This window comes from Rhinopithecus roxellana, chromosome 20, assembly GCF_007565055.1.
Source record: "Rhinopithecus roxellana isolate Shanxi Qingling chromosome 20, ASM756505v1, whole genome shotgun sequence".
In the NCBI taxonomy this organism is placed as follows: Eukaryota; Metazoa; Chordata; class Mammalia; order Primates; family Cercopithecidae; genus Rhinopithecus; species Rhinopithecus roxellana.
The window spans coordinates 78185737-78213571 of record NC_044568.1 but is presented as its reverse complement, the minus strand read 5'-3'; the positions used below and the strand labels follow the sequence as shown (position 1 = coordinate 78213571).

At 47.2% G+C, this 27835-nt stretch overlaps 1 protein-coding gene across 1 annotated transcript in view; it reads left to right on the top strand.

The window, feature by feature from the left end:
* The window catches only part of TVP23A (trans-golgi network vesicle protein 23 homolog A), a 55239-nt gene that overhangs the window by 23813 nt on the left and 3591 nt on the right, over window positions 1-27835 (top strand). Inside the window, exons 3-7 of the mRNA XM_010370254.2 lie at window positions 22098-22242; window positions 23952-24041; window positions 24636-24764; window positions 26289-26417; window positions 27775-27834. Coding sequence (XP_010368556.1) covers window positions 22098-22242; window positions 23952-24041; window positions 24636-24764; window positions 26289-26417; window positions 27775-27834 — 553 coding nt within the window. The remainder of the gene's footprint in view (window positions 1-22097; window positions 22243-23951; window positions 24042-24635; window positions 24765-26288; window positions 26418-27774; window position 27835) is intronic.

The window sequence follows — 27835 nt, the reverse complement described above, 5'->3', positions numbered from 1 at the left end:
GTTTTCTAAACTTTAAAATAATTGACAATACCCAAATGGCATGAAATATCTAGCCAGTGTCCCTATCCTTGATTGTCTCATAACTTTATTTTGTTACAGCTTATTCATTTGACTTGTAATTGAAATAACATCCACACATTGCAATATTGCAGTTGGTTGCTATATAAAGTCCCTTTTATGGGCCGGGCGCGGTGGCTCACGCCTGTAATGCCAGCACTTTGGGAGGCAGAGGCAGGTGGATCATGAGGTCAGGAGATCGAGACCATCTTGGCCAACACAGTGAAACCCTGTCTCTACTAAAAATACAAAAAATATATATATATTAGCTGGTTATGGTGGTGGGTGCCTGTAGTCCCAGCTACTCAGGAGGCTGAGGCAGGAGAATGTCGTGAACCCGGGAGGTGGAGCTTGCAGTGAGCTGAGATCTGGCCACTGCACACCAGCCTGGGCAACAGTGCGAGACTCCGTCTCAAAAAATAAGATAAAATAAAATCTCTTTTACTACATAGGTTTCTCACCCTCTCCTGTCTCTTTCTCTCTTATATTTTAAATTGTTCTTTTTTTGAGACAGGGTCTTGTTCTGTTGCCCAGGCTGGAGTGCAAGTGGCAGGATCACATATCACTGCAGCCTTGAACTCCTGGGCTCTAGCGATCCTCCCACCTCAGCCTCCCAAATAGCTGGGACTTCAGGCCCACACCACATGCCTGGCCACTTTTTGTATTATTATTATTATTATTATTATTATTATTATTATTATTATTATTTTTGTAGAGATGAGGTTTCACCATGTTGTCCAGGTTGATCTCAAACTCCTGGGCTCAAGCGATCCTCCTGCCTCAGCCTCCCAAAGTGCTGAGATTACAGGCATGAGCCACTGTGCCCAGCCCATCTTTTAAATTTTTTTAATTTTTTCCCTTGCAGGCGAAGCGTTGTTCTGTGAGGCTTGCTGATTGCATCATGTTGCATCCTTTGATGTTGTCCTTGGTTCTGTATATTTCTTGTAAATGAGTAGTGAGAGCTACAGTCCTGATGTGATTCAGATCTGAGTGTTTTCGGCATGCGGTCTGCAAAGGAGCGGGTGTGTTCTTCCATCAGGAGGCTCCCAGCGCCTGGCTGTCTCTCAGGAACCCTTGGTGCTCAGTCCTGCATCCTTGAATTCTTCAGGGATTGTGACAGGGTGGCAGTGTTGTGACTCTATCATTTCACTTGTGAGCTGAAATGGTCCAGAAGGAAAAACTCCCCTCATCAAATATGCAGTCCTTGCACGGTACACTTTGTAGAGAAAAGGCATAATGTGTGCTTGAGACTTGTCCTTTGCTACTCAGTTTTCAAAGTAATGAGTTAGGTCCCCTGCTTCCTCCATGAGGTGACCAATGAGGGTTTATTTAAGTATCAAGTAGGCCAGGTGCAGTGGCTCACACTTGTAATCCCAGCACTTGAGGAGGCCAAGACGGGCAGATCACCTGAGGTCAGGAGTTTGAGACCAGCCTGGGCGACATGGTGAAACCCTGTCTCTTCCAAAAATGCAAAAATTAGCTGGGCGTGGTGGTGCATGCCTGTAATCCCAGCTACTCGGGAGGCTGAGGCAGGAGAATCACTTGAACCTGGAAGGTAGAGATTGCAGTTAGCCAAGATCATTCCACTGCACTCCAGTCTGGGCAACAGAGCAAGACTCTGTCTTTAAAAAAAAAAAAGTATCATATCAACTCATGGATGCAGACATATTGTTATTGCTACTCAAATTGTCCCACTGTTGGCCAGTGGGAGCCTCTTCCATTTAGCTTTCACCATATTGCCCAGGTTGGTCTCAAACTCCTGGGCTCAAACGACTTCCTTAACCTGACTCTCATGGTGTCTGGCAGCTTCCTTGCCATCTGGGATGTTCCAATATCCCTGCCCCATTGTGTGCATTTCTCCATCTGTACCTGGAATCTGCCATTTCTCCAGGAAGCCCCGGCTCCTCTGAGTGGAGACTGGCCTCGGTCACCTGTCTTATTAGCTCTCTGTGGTTAAGCCTGCTAATCTGAGGGTTCCGGGGGCAGCCTGGAAATCCTGGGCTGAGAGTGAGTGGGAACCTAGGACCTGCTGTTGATTCTGCCACTCAGAGCAGCTACTAGTCCACAGGATGCTGTCCTGAAAACTAGGACAGGCCCCCTCTTAGACAGACACAGACCCCTACCAGGTACCTAGCTGGGGAGTGGAGCAAGGGCAGATTTCAGCACTTGCCCCCCATCCCCATCTAAGCTGAGCGCCCTCACCCTGTGCACCACCTGCATACATAACTGCTTCTTTACTCCCACTCCGGGCAGCTCATGTCACCTGTCTGAGCACCAGTGTCCTCATCTGTAACATAGCACAATGTCCTCTTCCTACCTCAGTTATTTTCTTTGGCCTCATTTGTCCTAAGGCAGATATTATGGGTTGAGCTGGGTCTTCCCATAAAGATATGTTGACATCCTAACCTCCTCAAAAATTGAACCTTACTTGGAACTAGGGTATTTGCAGGTGTAATTAGTTAACATGAGGTCATACTGGAGTAAGGTGGGCCCCTAATCCAGTATGACTGGGGTCTTTATAAGGACATGTGAGGATAGAGACACAGGGAGAGGCAGAGATTGGAATGATATGGCTACGAGCCAAGCAATGCCAAGAATTGCCACTCTTATGGTTTGAATATTTGTCCCATGTAAAATGCATGTTGAGATTTGATTGCTATTGTAACACTACTAAGAGCTGGGACCTGTAAGTGATGATTCGGCCGTGAGGGCTGTGCCTTATGAGTGGGTTTCATACCTTTAGAAAGGGGCTGGTGGGAGTGAGTCTTGGTCTCAGGGCTCTGCTGCCCTTCTGCCATGTGAGGACAGTGTTCCTCTCCTCCGGGGGGTGCAGCATTTAGTGCATCATCTTGGGAGCAGAGACTGGACCCTCACCAGACACCAAGTATGCTGGCACTTTGATCTTGGACTTCTCAGCCTCCAGAACTGTGAAAAATACTTTTTTTTTTTTTTTTTTTTGGTGAGACAGGGTCTTACTCTGTCACCCAGGCTGGAATGCAGTGGTGTGATCACAGCTCACTAAAGCCACAATCTCCTGGGCCCAATTAGTCCTCCCACCTCACCCTCCCATGTAGCTTGGACCATAGGTGTGTGCCATCATGCCCAGGTAGGTTTATTTTTTTTATTTTGTAGAGACAGCGTCTCCCTATGTTCGCCAAGCCGGTCTCAAACTCCTGAGCTCAAGTGATCCTCCCACCTTGGCCTCCCAAAGTGCTGGGATTACAGACATGAGCCACCATACCTAGCAAAAAGATAAATTTCTATTGTTTGTAAATTACTTAGTCTATGATATTCTGTTACAGCAACGCAAAATGGGCCAAGTCAGACATTGGTACCAGAGGAATGGAGTGTTGCTGTAACACGTACCTGAAAATGTGGCAGAGATTAGAATGACGCTGCTACAAGCCAAGCAGTGCCCAGGAGGTGGAGGGTGAAGGGTGAGAATCCGCACACAGGGCCCAGCCTGGGCCCAGCATCCAGAGACACCCCCTGGCAACTTGTCCCTGGAGCTCACGCTTTCATTTTGATGCTGAACATACCCAGACTTGAAAGTCGGTATGTCTCTTTATTTTTTTATTTTTATTTTTTTGAGACACAGTCTTGCTGTGTTGCCCAGGCTGGAGTGCAGTGGTGCCATCTTGGCTCACTGTAACCCCCAAGCAATTCTCCTGCCTCAGCCTCCCGAGTAGCTAGGATTACAGGTGCATGCCATGATGCCTGGCTAATTTTTGTATTTTGAGTAGCCACAGGGTTTTGCTATGTTGCCCAGGTTGGTCTTTAACTCCCAGTCTCAAGTGATCCACCCACCTCGGCCTCCCAGAGTACTGGGATTACAGACAGGAGCCACCGTGCCCTGCTGGGTATGTCTCTTTAAAAAGAAATAAAGAACAGAAACAAGAGGAAAAAACTGTGGCAACTAGAGGGAAGTTTGTTCTTTTACTCACTTCTACACATAAACCTCTATTTCCTTTGAATGGAAACTGAGCACTTAGCAATCAGCCTCTGCTCAGACATCCCAACAGTTCCAAACCCTGAGGTCCCGGCTCAGATGTCAGAGGGAGTAAGAGGATGTGCTGTCTTTTGAATTAAGAAGCCAGTTTCAGAAGGATGATGGAGCTAACATTACATCTAGGTCACTCTAGAAAAGAAAAATCAGGTCATCCCAGGCGGTTCATCCCCTGGGTTAGTGCAGGCCCCACAGCATTCCTCAAGGGTTTATAGAGACCTTTGCTTTTTTAGGCTTGGGTTTCTTTCTTTTTTTTTTTTTTTAAGAAGGAGTCTCGCTCTTCGCCCAGGTTGGAGTGCAGTCGCCGGATCTCAGCTCACTGCAAGCTCCGCCTCCCAGGTTTATGCCATTTTCCTGCCTCAGCCTCCAGAGTAGCTGGGACTACAGGCGCCCGCCACCTCGCCCGGCTAGTTTTTTGTATTTTTTTGTAGAGACGGGGTTTCACCGTGTTAGCCAGGATGGTCTTGATCTCCTGACCTCGTGATCCGCCCGCCTCGGCCTCCCAAAGTGCTGGGATTACAGGCTTGAGCCACCGCGCCCGGCCAGGCTTGGGTTTCTTAAGTCCTTTCTGCTTTGTTGCTGAAACTGAGTTCATCTTGAAAATGGAAGAGAGGAGAGCACTTCAATTGTCACACACAGAAGAATCACTTGGGAGTTTTGTTGAAGTGCAGATTCCAGTTCAGGAGGTCTGGGGGTGGGGCTGTGGGTCCTGCATTTTGTAACTCCCAGGAGGTATGGTGGAACTAGTGGATGGAGAAGTGGCTGGGAATGTACTTCTTCTGGGGCAACCATCATCTTAGCTGCCTCCCCTGGTACCTGGGGGTCCCTTGAACCCAGCAACTTCATGGTGGTATGCCGTTGTTAGTGAAGCAGTGGTGTCTGGGTAAATACCTGGGGTTTGTTGCCTCATGCCAAGAAGGTTAAGGACACGGACACACATGAGGAATGAGTTTAGAAGCGGAGGTTTAATAGGCAAAAGAAAGAGAAAGGAGAACAGTTTTCTCCCTAGTGAGAGAGAAGGGCTTCTGAAGGGAAAATCTGGCCGGTGGTGAACCACAGCAGATTTTATAGACAGGCTTGAGGAGGTGGTGTCTCATTTACATAGGGCACACAGATTGGTTGGATCAGGTGTGACGTTTACATAGTGCTCAGGGAAGGCTGGCCATCCACCCTAATCTTATTCCATAAACGGGCTTTCCACTTGGCCCATGCCATGTTGTCTGCTTCTTACTGTGCACATGGCTGGCAAAGAGAAGGGAAGATGCTCACACTTGTAATCCCCGCACTTTGGGAGGCCAAGGCGGGTGGATCATGAGTTCAGGAGATTGAGACCATCCTGGCTAACATGGTGAAACCCTGTTTCTACTGAAAATAAAAAAATTTAAAAAAAGTTAGCTGGGCATGGTGGCACGCGCCTGTAGTTGCAGCCACTTGGGAGGCTGAGGCAGGAGAATTGCTTGAACCCAGGAGGCGGAGCTTGCAGTGAACCGAGATTGCACCACTGCACTCCAGCCTGGGCAACAGAGCAAGACTTGAGCGCAATTAAAAAAAAAAGAGAGGGGAAGATGGAGCCTCCATGTTGGACATGCCTGGTCCGAGGTAGCCTTTTCCTACTGGCACACTCCTGGCATTCACCCTGCAAGCTTCCAGCTTGCTTGTCTATGTCTGCAGCTGGATTTTACAGGCTGCTCTTTGTTAGAAAAGAAAATAATTTGGGGGCTGATTTTCATTGAAAGGAAAACCTTACTTGGTACTCCCATACCCTCACTATATGCTTAAATAATTTCCTCTGAACTCCTACGTCAGTAGCGGAGAAGCCACCTGAGTGTAAGTGGGTGTCAGGGCCAAAGAAAGAAATAGCAACACCCTACTTATTTTTAACAATGGGGAAAAACATTCGCCTGACAAAGGATGTCCAAAAAGAGCATTACTGGTCACGGTTTTTTTCTCTTTCTTCTGTTCTCAAAAATGTTGACTATTAGTGAGTCAAGCAATAAGTAGAGTGATACGAACCACAGCCGCTGGAGGACTGTCTCTGATATAGCATGGTAGGTATTTTATCTCCCGGAAGCCTGTAAACCAAAAATAAAAGTCTAAGCCCCCCAACCAACTGAAAGGACCCCTCCTTTCGGCCAAGGGGATTCTAAAGTTAACCTGAAGAACTAGTTCAGGCCATGATGGAAAGAGGTGGGGGTCGGATGTGCCTCGTTTTACCCTCCTCCCCTTGGAATCCAGGCACAGCTGACCAGCATTAACATGAACACAGAGACCTTAAGGTTGACAAAACAGATTGTTTGTAGCAATAAATACCAACAGCACAGATAGCCGGCCCTGAAAGAAATTGAAGTATTTTACCCCAAAATACATTTGAGGACTAAACTCTAATTTTTATCCTATCTTTTCCAAATTCGTATCTAAGGGGTCTGGGGATTCATGCCCTACAAACCATAAATTCTCATCAGATGGGTTTTATTTAACCCTATATATCGCGACTTACTCTCCAACCTGATGCTGGTATAACATTACATGACAAAGAAGAAAATCAAAATATTTTACCCCAAGACATATTTTTTTGCCATATTTTGAAATAGTCCTGCAAAGCTGTTCTTTGTGGGGGAAAATTTATATCTGTAAAGAATCTCTATTAACATAGTTAGATTTTTTCTTCCAGACCCTCCCAATCCTGAAGAGATTAACTGAGAACCTAACACCTTTTACAGGTCTGAATAGGAAACATTTGTCTTCTACTATCTCTAAGGGCTGCCACTGTAAGACTTCAAAAGAAGCTTGTCTCCACAATCTTTTAACTTCACCTGAACATTCCCTTTCTATTGATCCCAGGTCTTGAAAGTCAACCCATTTTCAACCAGAAAAATTTTTATCTATAGCCTAGAAGGTCCCTACCAACCAGCCCCCTCCTCCTGCCCCTGTCTGAGTTGTCCTGCCTTTCTGAACAAACGAATGTACCATTGTACCTTTTTTTGTTTTTTGAGACATAGTCTCACTCTGTCACCCAGGCTGGAGTACAGTGGCACATTCTTATTTCACTGCAACCTCTACCTCCTGGGTTCAAGTCTTCTGCCTCAGTCTCCAAGGCAGCTGGGATTACAGGCATCTGCCACCACACCTGTTTTTTTTTTTTTTTTTTTTTTAGTAGAGATGGGGTTTCACCATGTTGACCAGGCTGGTCTTGAACTCTTAACCTCAGGTGATCCAGCAGCCTCAGCCTCCCAAAGTGCTGGGATTACAGGTGTGAATCACCACACTCAGCCCCAATGTATATCTTGAACGTATTTGATTGCTGTCTCATATCTCCCCAAAATATATAAAACCAGGTTGTATCCCAACCACCTTGGACACATGTTCTCAGGGTCTCCTGAGGGCTCTGTCATGGGCTATGGTCACTCATATTTGGCTCAGAATAAATCTCATCAAATGTTTTACAGAGTTTGACTCTTTTCGTCAATACATTTTTTGACGTATTTTGAAAGAGCCCTACGGAGCTGTCTCTTGTGGGGAAAATCTGCACTCTGGTGAGAACCCCCTTCCCTTTCCAGGTGCCTCCCCTGATCCAGGAGAGAATTCACGAAGAGCAGCGCCTTTTTAAGGCTGGTAAAAATCGTTTGCCATCTGTTCTCTCTGAAGCTGGCTACCAGGAGCGCCATCTGTGACATAAAAACCTTGCTCTTGTCTGGGCATGGTGGCTCACGCCTGTAATCCCAGCACTTTGGGAGGCCGAGGCAGGTGGATCACGAGGTCAGGAGTTCGAGACCTGTTGGGAAAATGCTTGTGGGGTACCTGCATAAACTGGCCATAAAAATATGGGACAATAAGTTGTGGAAAGTCACAAGAGGCCTCTGAGGAGGAAAGCCTCCTAATGGCCATCATGGTCCCATGTTCAGAGCGAGACCCTCTCTCATCTGCAAACACTGTGTTGAAGGAGGAAGACACTCCTTTGAAGCACTGGAATGTGGACGGATCTGCAGGCTCCTAGTTAAGCCCGCTCCCACTAGCTGCTCTCCGATAAGTTCAAAATATGCTGTTTGAGCACAAAGGAGGTTCATTTAAACCACTACTGCTACAGTATGACGTACTGTCTCCCTTTCCCGGTTTCACTCCTGAACATCTGCTTCTCAGACCTAAGTGACTGTAGTCAATACATAGTGTGGAAACCAGAACTCTGAACCCTTGGCAGCCTCTGATTTGCTCTGGACCTCTGGCTCCCACCTTTATGAACTCTTAACCCACCAGACTTTGGGTACCCTACTAGTGGTGTTGAGGTTGGTCCCCAACAGAGACCAGCCTGACCAACATGATGAAACCCCGTCTCTACTAAAAATGCAAACAACTAGCCGGGTGTGGTGGCAGGCACCTGTAGTCCCAGCTACTTAGGAGGCTGAGGCAGGAGAATCGCTTGAACCCAAGAGGTGGAGGTTGTAGTGAGCCAAGATGGCACCACTGCACTCCAGCCTGGGCAACAGAGTGAGACTCCACCTCAAAAACAAAACAAAACAACAACCACAACAAAAAACCTTGCTCACAACCCCTTATCTTAACCCAGACACTCCTTTCTCTTGATTCCAGGTCTTTAGATAATAACTCTTTCAACCAATTGCCAATCAGAAAATCTTTGAATTTACCTATGACGCAGAAGTGCCCTTCCTGTTTGAGTTGTCCCACCTTTCCACACCAAACCAATGTACATCTTACATGTATTGACTGATGTCTTTGTCTCCCTAAAACGTATAAAGCCAGGTTGTAGCCTGACAACCTTGGGCATATGTTCTCAGGACCCCATGGAGCTGTGTCATGGGTCACAGTTCTCATGTTTGGCTCAGGATTAACCTCTTTAAATATTTTACAGAGTTTGACTCTATTAGTTGAAGGCCTCCAGCATCTGACGTAAATGTTACTGTCTCATTTTATGGATGGATCATGTGAGGCTCAAAGTGAAGTGGCATCGTTGTCTGGGGTAAATACCCGGGGTCTGTCATCTCGCACCAAGAAGATTAAGGACACGGACACATATGAGGAGTGAATTTAGGAGCAAAGGTTTAATAGGCAAAATAAAGAGAAAGGAGAACAGCTCTCTCCCTTGTGAGAGAGAGGGGCTTCTGAAAGCGAAAAACCAGCCCACTACAGACTGCACCAGATTTTATAGACAGACTTGAGGAGGTGGTGTCTGATTTAGGTAGAGCCCACAAATTGCTTGGACTAGGGGTGACATTCACATAGTGCTCTTGGCCGGTGCCATGTTTCCTGCCCCTTTCTTTTTTTTTTTTTTTTTTTTTGAGACGGAGTCTGGCTCTGTCGCCCAGGCTGGAGTGCGGTGGCCGGATCTCAGCTCACTGCAAGCTCCGCCTCCAGGTTTACGCCATTCTCCTGCCTCAGCCTCCCAAGTAGCTGGGACTACAGGCGCCCGCCTCGTCGCCCGGCTAGTTTTTTGTATTCTTTAGTAGAGACGGGGTTTCACCGTATTAGCCAGGGTGGTCGCAATCTGCTGACCTTGTGATCCGCCCGTCTCGGCCTCCCAAAGTGCTGGGATTACAGGCTTGAGCCACCACGCCCGGCCTCCTGCCCCTTTCTGTCCATGTGACTGGAAAGGAGAAGAGAACATGGAGCCGCCATTTTGAACGTGCCTAGTCCCAGGTAGCCTTTTCCTATTGGCACAGCTGTTGGTATTCACCTGTGCAAGCTTCCAGCTTGCTTGTCTGCAGCTGGATTTTACAGGCTGCTCTTTGTTAGGAAAGAAAATAATTTGGGGACTGCTTTTCATTAAAAGGAAAACCTTACAGAGGACTCTCGTACCCTCACTATCTGCCTAAATAATTTCTTCTTAACTCCTCTATCAAAAAGCGTTCAGTACTTTGTCCAGGTCTGCATACCTAGCAAGCATGGAGCAGGAGCGTGGGACTGGACTCTCTGACTTTCCGCGCACCACGCTGGCCAGGTGCAGGGAGGGTTGGGCATTTGTACTTCGTAGAGGGGTGGCCTCTTTTCTGTAGAGGAACTGGTAAGCCCAGAAGAAAGGACCTGCTTTCTGGAATTTTCTTCATGCATCCAGCTCTAGTGGTCCATTCATTACTCAACGGGGGATTTTTAGGTCTAAATTTTCTTTTTTTTTTTTTTTTTTGGACCACAGCTGGGCCATCTAGGAACCCAGAATATCAGCCCGTGAGCTTGGTTTATCCCAAAAGGCATCTGGCCTCAATGCAAAGTCTGCTTTGCAGAAGCAAAGGGCTGCTTCTGCCAATTTCTTTCTTATTCTACTTTTAAATTCAAATTTACGTAAAAGTACAGAGAACAATGAACCTGATGTTCCCATTGCCCATCCCCAGTCATCACCAGGATGTGGCGAGTTTCATCTTCACCCCTCCCACCTCTGCACACTCAGGTTATTTTTAAACAAATTCTAGACATCGTCACAGAGCAAAGCAAACCAAGAAGGGAAGAGAATGTCTTTCTTCAGGCCTGCCATACTGAGAGGCAGGAAGGTTTCCAGAGTGTCTGAAAGAGGACACAGAATTTAAAATGTGATGTTTGATGAGGAATTCTAGTTGGAGATGGGCTTAAAAAAAAGAGTACAGTTTTCAAAGTAAAGGGATTTTTTTTTTCTTTAGACAAGGTCTCCCTCTGTCCCCAGGCTGAAGTGCAGTGGTGTGATCATAGCTCATTGCAGCCTCAAACTCCCGGCCTCAAGTGATCCTCCTGCCTCAGCCTCCCAAAGTGCTGTGATTACAGGCATGAGCCACTGCACCTGGCCACGGGACAACTTTTAAAGACATTGTTAGATCACCGCCAAATTTAGGATAAACTCACCTTCCCCTGTGGATGGAAAATAAATCTTGGGGCCCCCAAATCATTAAACTAAAGGGAAAAATCAAACTGGGAAACGCTTCAGGCCAACCTGCTTCCCATTCTATTCAAAGTCACCCCCCTGCACACTGAGATAAATGCATATTTGATTGCCTCCTTTGGAGAGGCTCATCAGAAACTCAACAGAATGTGACCATTTGTCTCTGCTCTACCTATGACCTGGAAGCCCCCTCCCTGCTTCAAGGTGTTCCACCTTTCCAGACCCAACCAATGTTCATCTTTTTTTTTGAGACAGAGTTTCACTCTTGTTGCCCAAGCTGGAGTGCAATGGCGCAATCTCAGCTCACTGCAACCTCCACCTCCCGGGTTCAAGCAATTCTCCCTGTCTCAGCCTCCCGAGTAGCTGGGATTACAGGCATGCACCACCACACCCGGCTAATGTTGTATTTTTAGTAGAGATGGGGTTTCTCCATGTTGGTCAGGATGGTCTCGAACTTCTGACCTCAGGTGATCCGCCTGCCTCAGCCTCCCAAAGTGCTAGGATTACAGGCATGAGCCACCAAACCCGGCCCCAGTGTTCATCTTACATATGTTGATTGCTGTCTCCTGTCTCCCTGAAATGTGCAAAACCAAGCTGTGCCCTGACCACCTTGGACACATGTCGTCAGGACCTCCTGAGGGTGTTCTCAACCTTGGCAAAATAAGCTTTCTGAAATAACTGAGACCTGTCTCAGATATTCAGGGTTTACACCCCCAAATCAGACCTGCTTTGGAAGTTGTGGGAAGGTGATGTTTGTGCCTCCTCCATTTCTCTGTGTATTCTATCTAGACAGAGCCTCATACCTATGTCCATCCACCTTTACAAATTCTGGCTCTTTTTTTTTTTTTTTTTTTTGAGATGGAGTCTTGCTCTGTCACCCAGGCTGGAGTGCAGTGGTGCGATCTCGGCTCACTGCAATCTCCACCTCCCCAGTTCAGGCGATTCTTGTGCCTCAGCCTCCCCAATAGCTGGGATTATAGGCTCCCGCCACCAAACCTGGCTGATTTTTGTACTTTTTTTTTTTTTTTTTTTTTGAGACGGAGTCTCGCTCTGTCACCCAGGCTGGAGTGCTGTGGCCGGATCTCAGCTCACTGCAAGCTCCGTCTCCTGGGTTCACGCCATTCTCCTGCCTCAGCCTCCCGGGTAGCTGGGACTACAGGCGCCGCCACGTCGCCCGGCTAGTTTTTTTGTAGTTTTTAGTAGAGACGGGGTTTCACCGTGTTAGCCAGGATGGTCTCGATCTCCTGACCTCGTGATCCGTCCGTCTCGGCCTCCCAAAGTGCTGGGATTACAGGCTTGAGCCACCGCGCCCGGCCGATTTTTGTATTTTTAATAGAGGCAGGGTTTCGCCATGTTGGCCCGGCTGGTCTTGAGCTCCTGACCTCAGATGATCCACCCACCTTGGCCTCCCAAAGTGCTGGGATTACAGGTGTGAGCCACCACACCCAGCCCTGGCTCTTTTTTTTTTTTTTTTTTTTTTTGAGACGGAGTCTCGCTCTGTCACCCAGGCTGGAGTGTAATGGCACAATCTCAGCTCACTGCAACCTCCACCTCCTGGATTCAAGGGATTCTCCTGCCTCAGTTTCCCAGGTAGCTGGGATTACAGGCGCCTGCCACCACATTCAGCTAATTTTTGTATTTTAGAGATGGTTCACCATTTTGGTCAGGCTTGTCTCGAACTCCTGACCTCAGGTGATCCACCTGTCTCAGCCTCCCAAAGTCCTGGGATTACAGGCGTGAGCCACCATGCCTGGCCCTGGCTCTGTTTTTTAGAACAGTTTCAGTTTTGTAGCAAAGTGCGAGGAGAAAGTTCATATAATTTTTATATACTCCCCTTCTCCCCCAATTTCTCCATTTTAAACATCTTGCATTAGTGTGGTATATGTGTTACACTTGATGAACTAATACATTATTATTAACTAAAATCCATAGTTTATATCAGGGTTTACTCTTGGTGTTGCACATTTTATGAGGATTTTTCTTTTTTCTTTTCTTTTTTCTTTTTTTTGAGAAAAGGTCTTGCTCTGTTGCCCAGGCTAGAATGCAGTGGTGTGATCTCGGATCACTGCAACCTCCACCTTCCAGGCTCAAGCCATCCTCCCACCTCAGCACTCCAAGTAGCTGAGACTATAGGCATGTGTCACCATGCCTGGCTAACTTTATTATTTTTTTCTTTTTTTGGTAGAGATGGGGTTTTACCATGTTGCCCAGGTTGGTATTTTTTCTTTTTTTTGAGACCAAGTCTTGCTCTGTCACCTAGGTGGGAGTGCAGTGGTGAGATCTCGGCTCACTGCAACCTCCCCCTCCCGGGTTCAGGCAATTCTCCTTCCTCATCCTCCCGAGTAGCTGGGATTACAGGTGTGCACCACCACACCTGGCTAATGTTTGTATTTTTAGTAGAGACAGTGTTTCACCATGTTGGCCAGGCTGGTCTTGAACTCCTGGGCTCAAACTGTCGGCCCCCTAGGCCTCCCAAAGTGCTGGGATTGTAGGCAGGCGTGAGCCACCACGCCTGGCCCATTCTATGAGTTTTGGTAAATGTGTAATGTCATATATCCTCCATCAGAACATCATACAGAGTAGTTTCCCAGCTCGAAAAGTCCCCTCTGCTCCACCTATTCATCCCTTCTCACCCTCTGGAACTCCTGGCAACTACTGATCTTTTTACTGTCTTTAGAGTTTTGCCTTTTCCAGTACATTGTATAGTGGAAGTTGTCCATACACGGCCTTTTCAGATTAACCTCTTTCACTAAGCAATATACATTGAAGGTTCCTCCATGCCTTTCTGAGGTCCGATAACTCATTTCTTTTTAGCATTGAATAACATTCTGTTGTCTGGATGTACCACGGTTTATCCATTCTGCTATTGAAGGACACCTTATTTGTTTGTTTGTTGTTTTGAGACAGAGTCTCACTCCGTCACCCAGGCTGGAGTGCAGTGGTGCGATCTTGGCTCACTGCAACCTCCGCTTCATGGGTTCAAGTGATTCTCATGCCTCAGCCTCTCCAGCAGCTGGGACTACAGGCACGTGCCACCACGCCTGGCTAATTCTTTTGTATTTTTAGTAGAGATGGGTTTTCACCATGTTGGCCAGGCTGGTCTGGAACTCTTGGTCTCAAGTGATCTGCCCACCTCAGCCTCCCAAAGAGCTGCGATTACAGGCATGAGCCACCACACCCAGTCAATTGAAGGACATCTTAGTTGCTTCTGAGTTTTGGCAATTCTGAATGAAGCTGCTATAAACGTGTGTGTTGCTTTTTGTGCAGACGTAGGTTTTCAGCTCACTTCAGTAAACACTGGGGATTGTGGTTGCTGGATTGTATCACATGTAAAATGTTCAGAGTGACTTGCAAAGATTTGGCTTTGGTCACCGGCTTCCACTAGGAAATTCGTATGGTTCAGTGAATTTTTACACGTGTAGTCATTAAAGCTATGGAACATCCCAGCATCCAGAAGTCTCCCTCATACCCCTTCCCAATCACTACCCCCTCACCCACTCCAAGAGAGAACACAACCCCTTGGGATTCTGCCAGTCAGGCAGCAACCACCCCACCGCTTTTGAAAGCAGATTTTTTGGGGTGTGGGTTTGGGGAGCAGGTAGGGGCAGTTTACTTCATTATGGGTTGTTTTGAAGGGAGCCTAATGTCATCACCAAGTTGTTCTTGCTGGTCTAGAGCAGGGATTGGCACACTCTCTGGGTATTTGGGGCTTGGTAGTCCAGCGAATGAGTGAGTGTGACTGTGTTCCAGTAAAACTTTATTTATAGGCTGGGTGCAGTGGCTGACACCTGTAACTGTAGCACTTTGAGAGGCTAAGATGGGAGGATAGCTTGAGCTCAGGAATTTGAGACCAGCCTGGGCAAAATAGTGAGATCCCATTTCTACAAAAAAATTAAAAAATTAGTCAGGTGTGGTGGTGGCTGCTTGTATTCCCAGCTACTTGGAAGGCTGACGTGGGAGCGGTGCTTGAGACTGGGAGGTCGAGGCTGCAGTGAGCCTTGATCACGCCACTGCACTCCAGCCTGGGTGACAGAGTGAGACCCTGTCTTAAAAACAAACAAAACAAACAAAAACAAAAACAAAACCAACAAAAAGTTTATGTCACAAGTGAGCAGCAACTACCTGGGGCTGGTGGCACAGGGTTAAGAATTTACTAAGACAGTTATAGGTAGACAGGCAGATTTATTAGAGAAAGTATGGAAGTACATATCAAAGGAGCAACGGGCAGGCCAGCAAGAGAGGAGTTGACTGCCAGGAAACAAAGGCTTGCTGGGGATTTTCTAGGATGGTGCTTGTGCTGTGTGCTGAAGAGGGCTTTGTGAAGTACTGATAATGCCAACGTTGCAGTGAGTTCACTTGTCATTTTTGTATCAGCTTAAGGTCTGATGACAGCTGGGTGCAAAACGGTTGTGTTATTTGGCCAGGTGCGGTAGCTCACACCTGTAATCTTAGCACTTTGGGAGACTGAGTCAGGTGGATCACCTGAGGTCAGGAGTTCGAGACCAGCCAGCCAACATGGCAAAACTCTGTCTCTAGTAAAAATACAAAAATTAGTCAGGTGTGGTGGCATGCGCCTGTAATCCCAGCTACTCGGGAGGTTGAGGCAGGAGAATCGCTTGAACCTGGGAGGCAGAGACTGCAGTGAGCCGAGATCACACCGCTGCACTCCAGCTTGAGCAACAGAGTGAGACTCTGTCTCAAAAAAAAAAAAAGATTGTTATTTGTGAAGGAGGGCTGTGTGTTCTGGACAACGAACAGAGGTAGATTTATAGCTTATCTGCCCTTTCTTTTTGCTTTCCCTCATTTCTGCCAACCTGACTCTCCCTAATTAAGACTCCACACTTTATTTACAAAAGCAGGCCATGGCCACATTTGGCCCTTAGGTTGTAGTTTGCTGCACCTGGGCAGAGCTGGGCTTTTTCTTTGTGAAATTCATGTCCAGATCCCACCTGAAATCTGAATCCGTGTGTCCTGTGCACGACGTGAGACCTCCTCAGGTGGCTTTCTTGCACATTCCAGGTTGAGAATCTACTGTGCTTCCCTCCACAGAGGAAGACAATGGGTGACAAGGGCCCAGAGCTGCATAAATGGATCTAGAAAGAGAGGAAAGTTGAACAGAAGCCCCCATCAGGACGCTCCCCGCCTTGACAACACTTTACTTGTGTAATCTCATTTCCCCCTTTCATCACTGTGTCATTTTCTCGCCTCTCCTTTTTTCTTTCGAGATGGAGTCTCACTCTGTCACTCAGGCTGGAGTGCAGTGACGTGATCTCGGCTCACTGCAATCTCCGCCTCCCAGGTTCAAGTGATCCTCCTATCTCAGCCCCCTGGGTAGCTGGGACTACAGGCGTGCGTCACCATACCCGGCTAATTTTTGTATTTTTAGTAGAGATGGGGTTTCATCATGTTGGCCAGGCTGGTCTTGAACTCCTGACCTCGAGTGATCTGCCCACCTCTGCCTCCCAAAGTGCTGGGATTACAGGCGTGAGCCACCACACCCAGTCTCCTCTTCTTGAAACAATGGGTTTCTACCTGTCTGGGGGTTGGGGATGCTGGATACTGTGTGGAAATAGCACCTGTTCAAGTTGAACACGATGAAGGTTCATCTGGGGGAATGTGAGGGACCCAGGAGTCTTGGGAGATCCCTGCAAAGACAAAAAGTAGTCCCCTCAGGAGTGAGAGAAAGTTGTGGTCAGAGGGGGAATTTCACAGTTTGGCTCTTGGTGGTGGAACTGTTGTTCTGAATGACACGGAGGACTGAGATGGTAATGGCTGTCACCTATTTTTGAGCATGGTGTGTGTTTCAGGCACTTTATATGTACCACCCGCAGCCGATGTTTTCAGTATCTGATGAAGTGGGTCCTGTTGGCATTCCCATTTTGCAGAAGAGGAGATGGAGGGATCACAGAGTTAAGTAGCTTAGAGAAGACCACAGAGCTACTCAGAGGTTAGAGCGAGGATTGGAACCCTGCTGGTGTAGCGCCCAAGCCCAAGGGTGGCAGGCCAGGTCTCACTAACACAGGCCTCCGTAACAGCTGTCTCAGCACTGACTGAGGGGTGAAGTTAAATATTAAAAGCTGAGAGAGCCAGTGCCCTTATACAAAGGCTGGAATGTGACAAAAGCCCACCCAGAGTTGTGTCCAGGCCTTTCCTGGGCCTTGAAGTATGACAAGATAATGAAGGATTTCTTAACAGGAGCCATTTAGGATTAAATAAGTTTATTGGGGGGTCTGAAGAAACTCCCCAGGCCTCCACAAACAAGTTTATTGGGGGTCTGAAGGGACTCCCCAAACCTTCATGATTTAGCAGGAGACAAGACAAGGGTAATCACCCCAGCACCTGGACCCACTTAGATTAAGTAAATTTACTGAGGCTCCAGAGGAAGGTCTTCAGGACTCAGATATTAGTTATAGATTAAAAGAATTTAACCTTTATTTTATTTTCTTCATTCATTCATTCATTCATTCATTCATTCATTCATTTTGAGATGCAGTCTCGCTCTGTCGCCCAGGCTGGAGTCCAGTGGCATGATCTTGGCTCACTGAAACCTTCGCCTCCTGGGTTCAAGCAATTCCCCTGCCTCAGCCTCCTGAGTAGCTGGAATTATAGGCATATGCCACCACGCCCGCTAATTTTTCTATTTTTAGTAGAGCCGGAGTTTTGCCATGTTGGCCAGGCTGGTCTCCAACTCCTGACCTCAAGTGATCTGCCCGCCTCAGCTTCCCAAAGTGCTGGGATTACAGGCGTGAGCCACTGCCCCCAGCCAATCACTTATTTTAGATGAATGCAAACTTACCCATGACATATAGCTCAGAAGGTATGTAAGCTCTGAAAAACTTGGTAATTTTGAGTTGACCTGGCGTTATTTTCTAGGTCTTCTCCCTGTAACTGGCTACAGAAATAAAAACTTCCTCTCCCAGTTCATCTGCATCTCGTTTTGGGGCCACAAGAACATGCCGCCTGATCCTCAGTTGGTCCGGGAACACACGCAGCTGTGCCATGCCCACTGTGCTGTTGACCTCTCAAGGGGCGACCTCCCAGGTTGGTGCCTGGGAGAGCGGAGTTAGAGAGCAACGGCACTAGGACCTGGAGGTGATTGGTGGGGCGGGGGTGTGTGCTCCATGTTGCCGGGGAGCAGGAGGATGGAGGACCCGATGGCAGAGATGAGTGGACAGGACTTACGCCATGACTTTCAAAACTCTCAAAACTGGAAAACTGGTCTGAGATCACACAGTATTAGCTAGAGGCACAGGCTGGGCAAACTCCAGATGGGGACTGAATGAGGACTTGGAGGATGCTGATGGAGCAACCTGCATGAAACAGGATTAAAGCAACATTTAAAAGGGCAACAGCCATCCTCTTCTACTTGTTCTACTTGCTTTGGGCTTTGAACTCTGTTTGAATAACACCACTTTCCACTGAGTTAATCAGTGCTCAGCTAACTGGAAGCTATCAACAACTGGAAATTTTTCTGCATTTTATTTCAGGAAAGCCACAGCCAAAAAGAAAAAAGAAAAGAAGCGGGTGGGCAGGGGATTTATTCGAATGCATTTACTTCCACATTTTACCATGGGTCAGCGCACACTTGGGTCACACTCTGACCTTTTTTTGAGATCTATATATTTTGTTTTGAAATGGAGTCTTGCTCCGGAGTGCAGTGATGCAATCTTGGCTCACTGCAACCTCTGCCTCCTAGGTTCCAGCCATTCTCCTGCTTCAGCCTCCCGAGTGGCTGGGATTACAGGCGCCTGCTATCAGGCCTGGCTAATTTTTGTATTTTTAGTAGAGATAGGGTTTCACCATGTTGGCCAGGCTGGTCTCGAACTCCTGACCTCAAGTGATGCACCACCTCAGCCTCCCAGTGCTGGGATTATAGGCGTGAGCCACCGAGCCCGGCCCTCTATACGTTTTTACGTCTCTATTGTTCTACAAAGAGGACAGATGCTTCCAGCGATTCTAACTGACTTGATTACAAGGTTCAACATAACAAATATGTTTGCCGAGAATCTTAAATACTGGCTGCTTTTGGGGATATAAAAATATGCCCAAACATGGTCTGTGCCCTCAAAGAACTTTCAGTTACTGAAAGAGCATTTATTTATCTCCAGGGGCAAGGGACAAAATTTTATTCAGTTAGTTAGGAAATTCTCAATAAGGTTTAAAGCAAGAAGAGACACCCAAGGTTCTTACCTTCTGGAACACTCCAGGAAGTTTTAAGTTCTATGAGATCCTGTCTAATTCTTTGAGAAAGAGACTTGCTCTGTCGCCCAGGCTGGAGTGCAGTGGTGCCATGTCGACTTACTGCAAACTCCACCTCCCGGGTTCAAGCGATGCTCCTGCCTCAGCCTCCTGAGTAGCTGGGATGACAGGTACCTGCCACCACAACTGGCTAATTTTGGTATTTTTAGTAGAGATGGAGTTTCACCATGTTGGCTAGGCTGGTCTTGAAATCCTGACTTCAAGTGATCTACCTGCCTCAGCCTCCCAAAGTGCTAGGATTACAGGTGTCAGCCACAACACCTGGTGATCCTGTCTAATTTTTAAATGCCGGGTGCACTTCCAGGGTTGGTTTTCGTTCAGGTCACCGGTAGAGCTGAGAGCCTGAAAGGCTCAGACGAGACCCATCCTGTTGAATGGTTGGTGCTTTGCCATGCAAAAAGTCACTGTGAAGTCCACTTCTGACTCTTAACGTTCCCCTGGGAGTCGGAAACCCCACAGTTTTATAGGCGTCTATGGTGTGCTGACTCTGACTCCATTTCTTCTTGGGGAGAATGAGCAGGCTCTTTGCCCTGCAGTTCTGTGTGGACCTCTGTGGCCACCCCATTGTGCCTCTCATTTGCCAAAGCCCACAGCATTTTATAACTCTAATCCAGAGGCTGCAAGCTCACTGCTTGCAGGACAGTGAGAAACATAGACTGGGATATTTCAGTAAAAGAATTAGTGGCCATCATTTAAAATCAGATTTCTCATTGCAAGTCTGGATTTCTGACTTCTCCTGAAAATCTTGGATCTGGCAGTACTGGGTCTGGTTTGCACAGCTGCCTGGTGCTGGGAAGAGTCCCTTTCATCCCTCCCTTTTCCTCCTCTGCCCTGAGGTGTGGGTTTCATTGCCATCCATCATTGTGTCAGAGGCGTGTGAACCAGAGCAACTCCATGTTGAATAGGGGCTGGGTAAAATGAGGCTGAGATCTACTGGGCTGCATTCCCAGACTGTTAAGGCACTGTAAGTCACAGGATGAGATAGGAGATCGCACAGGATACAGGTCATAAGGACCTTGCTGATAAAACAGGTTGCAGTAAAAAAGCCGGCTAAAACCCGCCAAAACCAAGATGGCCAAGAGGGTGAGCTCTGGTCATCCTCACTGCTACACTCCCACCAGTGCCATGACACTTTACAGATGCCACGGCAATGTCAGGAAGTTACCCTATATGGTCTAGAAAGGGGAGGTATGAATAATTCACCCCTTGTTTAGCATATCATCAAGAAATAGCCATAAAAATGGGCGAACAGCAGCCCTTAGGACGGCTCTATCTACGGACTAGCCATTCTTTATTCCTTTACTTTCCTAATCATCTTGCTTTCACTTTACTCAGTGGACTTGCCCTGAATTCTTTCCTGGGTGAGATCCAAGAACCCTCTCTTGGGGTCTGGATCTGGACCCCTTTCTGGTAACAACTGGGCTCGTGCTGTTGGTTTCTTGATCATAGCTGAGTATTGCTCTCTACCTGTGTGCTCTATCTAAACTGGGAAACTACAAAAAGAAACAGAAACCCACAAGTGTCTTCAGTCTGGCCCACATCACCCACTGCCATCACCTGCTCTTGACAACTTGGTGATCTTTCTTTTGTTTTGTTTTTTTTTTTTTTTGAGACAGAGTCTAACTTTCTCACCCAGCCTGGAGTGCAGTGGTGCAATCTCGGCTCACTGCAACCTCCACCTCCCAGGTTCTAGTGATTCTCCTGCCTCAGCCTCCCGAGTAGCTGGGGTTACAGGCGGCCGCCACCATGCCCAGCTAATTTTTGTGTTTTGAGTAGAAATGGGGTTTCACCATGTTGGCTAGGCTGGTCTTAAACTCCTGACCTCAGGTGATCCACCCGCCTCGGCCTCCCAAAGTGCTGGCATTACAGGTGTGAGCCACCACACCTGGCCTATATCAGACTATCAGACTCACATTAAAAAAAAAAAAAAAAAAAAAAAGGCCAGGCGTGCTTGCTTATGCCTGTAATCCCAGCACTTTGGGAAGCTGAAGTGGACAGATCATCTGAGGTCAGGAGTTCGAGACCAGCCTGGCCAACATGTTGAAATCCCATTTCTACTCAAAATATAAAAGTTAGTTGGGCATGGTGGTGGGTGCCTGTGATCTCAGCTACTCGGGAGGCTGAGGCAGGAGAACTGCTTGAACCCAGGAGGTGGAGGCTGCGGTGAGCCGAGATCATGCCACTGCACTCCACAGAGCAAGACTCCGTCTCCAAAATAAATAAATAAATAAATAAATAAAAAATAATAGAAAAAAAAAAAAAAAAAACAGAAAAAAAAGCAATTTACATAAGATGAGCATGTTCTCCTTGGCTCCCTCTCTCCTTTCTGGCCAGGTTTGTGTCTAAAGGGACAGTGAACAAGAACCGCCTTCCCCTAGGTTAAATGCCAGGATTCACGTGCCGCTCACCACGGAGCAACCATGATGAGTGAGACCTGCCACTCACAGGTCACATGTTTTGCTCTGTCCAGGAACACACGTTCCCCGATGACATGAGACACCTGCCCCATGGGCTGCATGTGAGCTTGGAGCTCAGTGACTGGCGGAAAAACCCAACCTTTACCTTTAGGGAACTGACCATCATCTCTGCTAGGCGGGGAGGCAGTGATTGCTGTCACGTTTCACTTTAAAGATGACCGTGTTTCAAAGAGGGCAAGTGATATTTGGAGTCAAGTGTCGGGAAAGTACTGGATTCTTCGAAGGGGAGGAAAAAAAAACAGTGTCAGCATGACTGTTTGGGGACTGCTGACTTAATAATGCATCCCCAGGGCTACAGCCTGAGTTTCTGCTTCATATGCACCAGGGAGAACATTCCATTGAGCCATGCGAATGCCCCCAGCAAAGTCTGAAGTGGTGAAGGGAGTTCGGTAACCATCCGCTTGGCTCTTGGAGTGAGGGCGCCTTCTGGGTCCTTTCCTAGACACCCCTTGGCCACCTTTTTCCACCTGTTTTTCCGAGTGAGTGCCATCGTCACCTACGTGTGCTGCGACTGGTTCGGCAAGAGCTTTGTGGGCTGTTTTGTCACGGTGCTGCTCCTCCTGTCCCTGGACTTCTGGTCTGTAAAGGTGAGGCCTTTTCCTGTGATGTCACCACTCCCGAAACACGAGGCTTGTCCCCTATATGCGTGGGATCAAGAGATACTTTGATTTAGACTCCTGAGACATGCTTAAGAGTGATTAGTAGTGTCACTTAAAAGTAGGGGGAATGGAGAAACCCTGTCTCTACTAAAAATATAAAATTAGCTGGGTGCGGTGGCACATGCCTGTAATCCCAGCTACTCGGGAGGCTGAGGCAGGAGAATCACTTGAACCCAGGAGGCGGAGGTTGCACTGAGTCGAGATCACACCATTACACTCCAGCCTGGGCAATAAGAGTGAAACTCTTGTCTCAAAAAAAAAAAAAAGTTAAGGGGAAAAATGCATTGTTTAGCGCTTAATAAATGGCTTTTGTCAAATGTCAATTGTCATTCTTGCACCTGTGACAACCTCATATGACTTCGCATTTTTTTGTAAAACTTATTGTATTAGTCTGTTTTCACGCTGCTGATAAAGACATACCCAAGACTAGGTAATTTATGAAGATAAAAAGGTTTAATGGACTTACAGTTCCACATGGTCATGGCGGAAGGCGAAAGGCAAATCTTACCTGATGGCAGACGAGAGAATGGAAGCCAGCCGGGCGTGGTGGCTCACTCCTGTAATCCCAGCACTTTGGGAGGCTGAGGTGGGAGGATCATCTGAAATCAGGAGTTTGAGACCAGCCTGCCTGGCCAACATGGAGAAACCCCGTCTCTATTAAAATGCAAAAATTAGCCCGGCGTGGTGGTGTGCGCCTGTAATCCCAGCTACTTGGGAGGTTGAGGCAGGAGAATCATTTGAACCCGGGAGGTAGAGGTTACACTGAGCCAAGATTGTGCCACTGCACTCCAGCCTGGGTGACAAGAGCCAAACTCTGTCTCAGGAAAAAAAAAAAAAGAGAGCGAGCGAGCAAGAGAATGAAAGCCAAGCAAAAGGGGTTTCCCCTTATAAAAACCATCAGATCTTGTGGCACTTATTCACTACCATGAGAACAGTTTGTGGGGGAAACTGCCCCTATGATTCAATTGTCTCCCACCTGGTCTCCCCCACAACACGTGGGAATTATGGGAGTGACAATTCAAGATGAGGTTTGGGTGGGGAGACAGCCAAACCATGTCACTTGTATATGAATTAATACATATATTTAAAACATATATAATATGAACATATAAATTATATGTTTGTGGGGGGAGTGTATAACTTTTTATTTTTATTTTTTGAGACGGAGTCTCGCTCTGTCGCCCAGGTTGGAGTGCAGTGGCGCGATCTTGGCTCACTGTAAGCTCTGCCTCCCAGGTTCAAGCCATTCTCCTGCCTCAGCCTCCTGAGTAGCTGGGACTACAGGCGCCCGCCACCACGCCCGGCTAATTTTTTTTGCATTTTTAGTAGAGACAGGGTTTCACCATGTTAGCCAGGATGGTCTCGATCTCCTGACCTCATGATCCTCCTGCCTCAGCCTCCCAAAGTGCTGGGATTACAAGCGTGAGCCACTGCGCCCGGCCGTGTGTAACTTTTTAAAGTGAGCTTAGTTGAAAACTAGAAGCCTTGACATCTGAGAATTCACTACAATTCAACACCTTTTTTCTTCCTGCTTCCAGTACAAGTCTGACATGAATCAGGGAAGTTTTATTTATCAACACAGTGAATACGCCTCTTTGCTTGTGACCTGCTCAGAGTCATGTGTCTGTTGTCCTCAGAATGTAACCGGAAGACTCCTGGTTGGCCTTCGATGGTGGAACCAGATAGATGAAGATGGGAAGAGCCACTGGATCTTTGAAGCCAGGAAGGTATTCTCTATGACGAGCTGAACTAACCAGAGCGGCGATAATGGGCGTAGAAAGTTTCTGTGGGTTCCTTTGGAGTTTTATGCATGTCTGATTCCAGCTACACAAAAGCCACTGCTGTGGGTGCCCTGGTGAAACATGGGTGTGGCAAAAGTATCTGCAAAATAGACTGGGCATGGTGGCCCACGCCTGTAATCCCAGCACTTTGGGAGGCGGAGGTGGGTGGATCACTTGAGGTCAGGAGTTTGAGACTAGCCTGGGCAACATGGTGAAACCCTGTCTCTACTAAAAATACAAAAATTAGCTGGGCGTGGTGGCAGGCACCTGTAATCTCAGCTACTCAGGAGGCTGAGGCAGGAGAATCACTCGAACCCAGGAGGCGGAGGGTTCCAGTGAACCAAGATCAAGCCACTGCACTCCAGCCTGGGTGACACAATGAGACTTTGTCTCAAAAAATAAAACAAAACAACATCAACAACAAAAAACCCCACAACAACAAAAGCATCTGCAAACTAAAATAAATGAAAATGCGAGCACGCTCATTCGTTTGCAACCATTTCCGCTTGCTTTGACATTTGAATTACTTTCCTTAAACAGGTCTCCCGGAATAACACTGCTGCCACAGAAGCTGAATCGCGGATCTTCTGGCTGGGCCTCATCATCTGCCCCATGATATGGATTGTGTTTTTTTTTGGCACCTTATTTTCCTTGAAGCTAAAGTGGCTGGTAAGGCCATACCTTGACTTTCACATTGCTTTGATGTCTTTGCAAAACCAGTGTTTGCACTGCTAGGCTTCTATTGTTATTTGTTATTGATTGAACGATTGTAACAAGTTTATTGAGATATAATACACATTCCATATAATTTACCCATTTAAAGTATACAATTAGGGGCTTGGCGTGGTGGCTCATGCCTATAATCCCAGGCCTTTGGGAGGCCAAGACAGAAGGATTGGTTGAGCTCAGGAGTTTAAGATCAGCCTGGGCAACACAAGAAAACCCCATCTCTGCAAAAAATGCAAAAATTAGCCAGCCATGGTGGTGTGTATGCTTGAGCCCGGGAGGCAGAGGTTGCAGTGAGCCAAGATTGTGCCACTGCACTCCAGCCTGGGTGCTAGAGTAAGACCCTGTCTCCAAAAAATAAAATAAATAAATACTAAGTGTGAAATTCAGTGGCTTCTAGTGCAGTCATAGAGTTGTGCAGCCAACACCGCCATCAGTGTTAGGAAATTTTCATCACCTGAAAAAGAAGCCTTGTACCCTTTCAACATTGCTTCCTTATGCTTCTGTTCCTCCAAACCCTGGCACCTATTAATTTTTCTGTTTCTATGGATTTGCCTATTCTGGGCATTTCATATAAATGGACTCACACAGGTTGGTGTGGTACCTCACATCTGTAATCCCAGCAGTTTGGGAGGCTGAGGCAGGTGAATCACCTGAGGTCAGGAGTTTGAGACCAGCCTGGCCAACATGGCAAAACTCTGTCTCTACTATAAATACCAAAATTAGCCGGGCATAGTGGCACACGCCTTGTAATCTCAGCCACTTGGGAGGCTGAGGCAGGAGAAGTGCTTGAATCCAGGAGGCAGAGGTTGCAGTGAGCCAAGATCGCACTCCAGCCTGGGTGACAAGAGTGAGGCTCCATCTTAAAAAAAAATAAAAAAAGAGAGAAAACAAAATACTTGTAGCTAGTAAAACAACAGTGTCATTTAATGAAAGTGCAGGCTCTGGAATTTGGATCCCAGCTCGACCACGCTCCAGCTCTGTGACCTTGGGCAGGTTTCATCTTCTTGAGCCTCAGTTTCCTCCTTGTAAAATGGGATGATGATGGTGGCAACCTCTCCAGTTGTAATGATTCTGAGGTGTCCATGGGTATTTGCAAATGCTCAGTGTTGGCTGTCACTATTCTTAGGTGCTAGCTAGAGCATTTCTACTTGGCTTGAGAGGTGCATTTCTGTAAATGCTCTTAGAAAGTGACCTCTGCGTCAGGAGATCGAGACCATCCTGGCTAACACGGTGAAACCCCTTCTCTACTAAAAAAAAAAAAATACAAAAAATTAGCCTGGTGTGGTGGTGGGCGCCTGTAGTCCCAGCTACTCGGGAGGCTGAGGCAGGAAAATGGCATGAACCCAGGAAGCGGAGCTTGTAGTGAGCCGAGATCATGCTACTGCACTCCAGCCTGGGCAACAGAGCGAGACTCCATCTCAAAAAAAAAAGAAAGTGACCTTTGCTTTCTTTGTCTGAGTGCAGGCTCTCGTGGTTGCTGGGATCTCTCTCCAAGTTGCAAACCTGTATGGCTACATCCTTTGTAAGATGGGAGGCAACAGTGACATTAGCAAGGTCACAGCCAGTTTCCTGTCCCAGACAGTGTTCCAGACGGTGAGTAACTGAGGTCTGACTCCTGGACCACTCCTCTCCAGGTAGTCAAAGTCAAGGTGGCCTGCTGGCAACTGCGGTTTATAATGTAACATATCAACCAGGCTGCCATTGTTTTATTGTTTATTTATTTTTTGGGAGGAAGGATCTTGCTCTGTCACCCAGGCTAGAGTGCAGTGGCGTGATCACGGCCCACTGCAACCTCCATCTCCCGGGCTCAAGCAATCTTCCCACCTCAGCCTCTCGAGTAACTGGGACTACAGGTGTGTACCACCATGCCCGGCTAAGTTTTAAATTTTTAAAAAATTATTAATTATTTTTGTAGAGGCAAAGTTTTGCCGTGTTGCCCAGGCTGGTCTTAAACTCCTGAGCTCAAGCAACCCGCCTGCCTTGGCCTCCCAAAGTGCTGGGATTACAGCCATGAGCCACTGTGCCTAGCAGTTTTGTTTTTTAATTGTAAGATTTACATAAAATGTAGCCTTTTAACCATTTTAAAGTGTATCGTTCTGTGGCATTAAGTATAACCACCTTGTTGTGCAACCTTCACCCCACCCAGCTCCAGAACTGCTTTCATCTTGCAAAATTTAAGCTCAGTACCTGTAAAACATTAACTCCCCCTTCTCCTTGCCTCCTGGCCCTAGCAACCAGCATTCTGCTTTCTGAGTCTGTTGGTTTCATAGCCCTAGGACCTCCTGTTAAGTGCAATTATAGTTTTTGTCCTTTTGTGACTGCCATTATTTTCAGTGATTTTTAAAACTACAGAATGAAGAGTCACAAACGGTTTTTCCATTTTTATTATTATTATTGTTATTTTTTGAGATGGGAGTTTCCCTCTGCTCCCAGGCCGGAGTGCAGTGGCATGATCTTGGCTCACTGCAATCTCCGCCTCCCGGGTTCAAGTGATTCTCCTGCCTCAGCCTCCCGAGTAGCTGGGATTACAGGTGCACACCACCATGCCTGGCTAATTTTTGTATTTATAGAAGAGACGGGGTCTTGCCATGTTGACCAGGCTGGTCTCAAACTCCTGGCCTCAAGTGATCCGCCTGCCTTGGCCTCCCAAAGTGCTGGGATTACAGGTGTGAGCCACCATGCCAGGCTTGTTTTTTTGTTTTTGTTTTTGTTTTAAACTTAACAGATATTTCTAAAAGTGAGAGATAGGAGGTCTTTGAAATTTGACCAGGTTCATCCTGAAATGTTTTGAACCATCTTAAATTTGAACAGTGCTGCTTTATGCCAAGACATCAAGCAACGAATTCCGCAGGTTTTCTGTACTTTGTGGGTTTTCTCTGGCCTTGCATCAGCAGGATTGCCCCACTCGGGTGTGAGGACAGAAAACCATGGTTGACTTTTCCCCTTGTAGGCCTGCCCAGGTGACTTTCAGAAGCCGGGCCTTGAGGGGCTGGAGATTCACCAGCATTAGG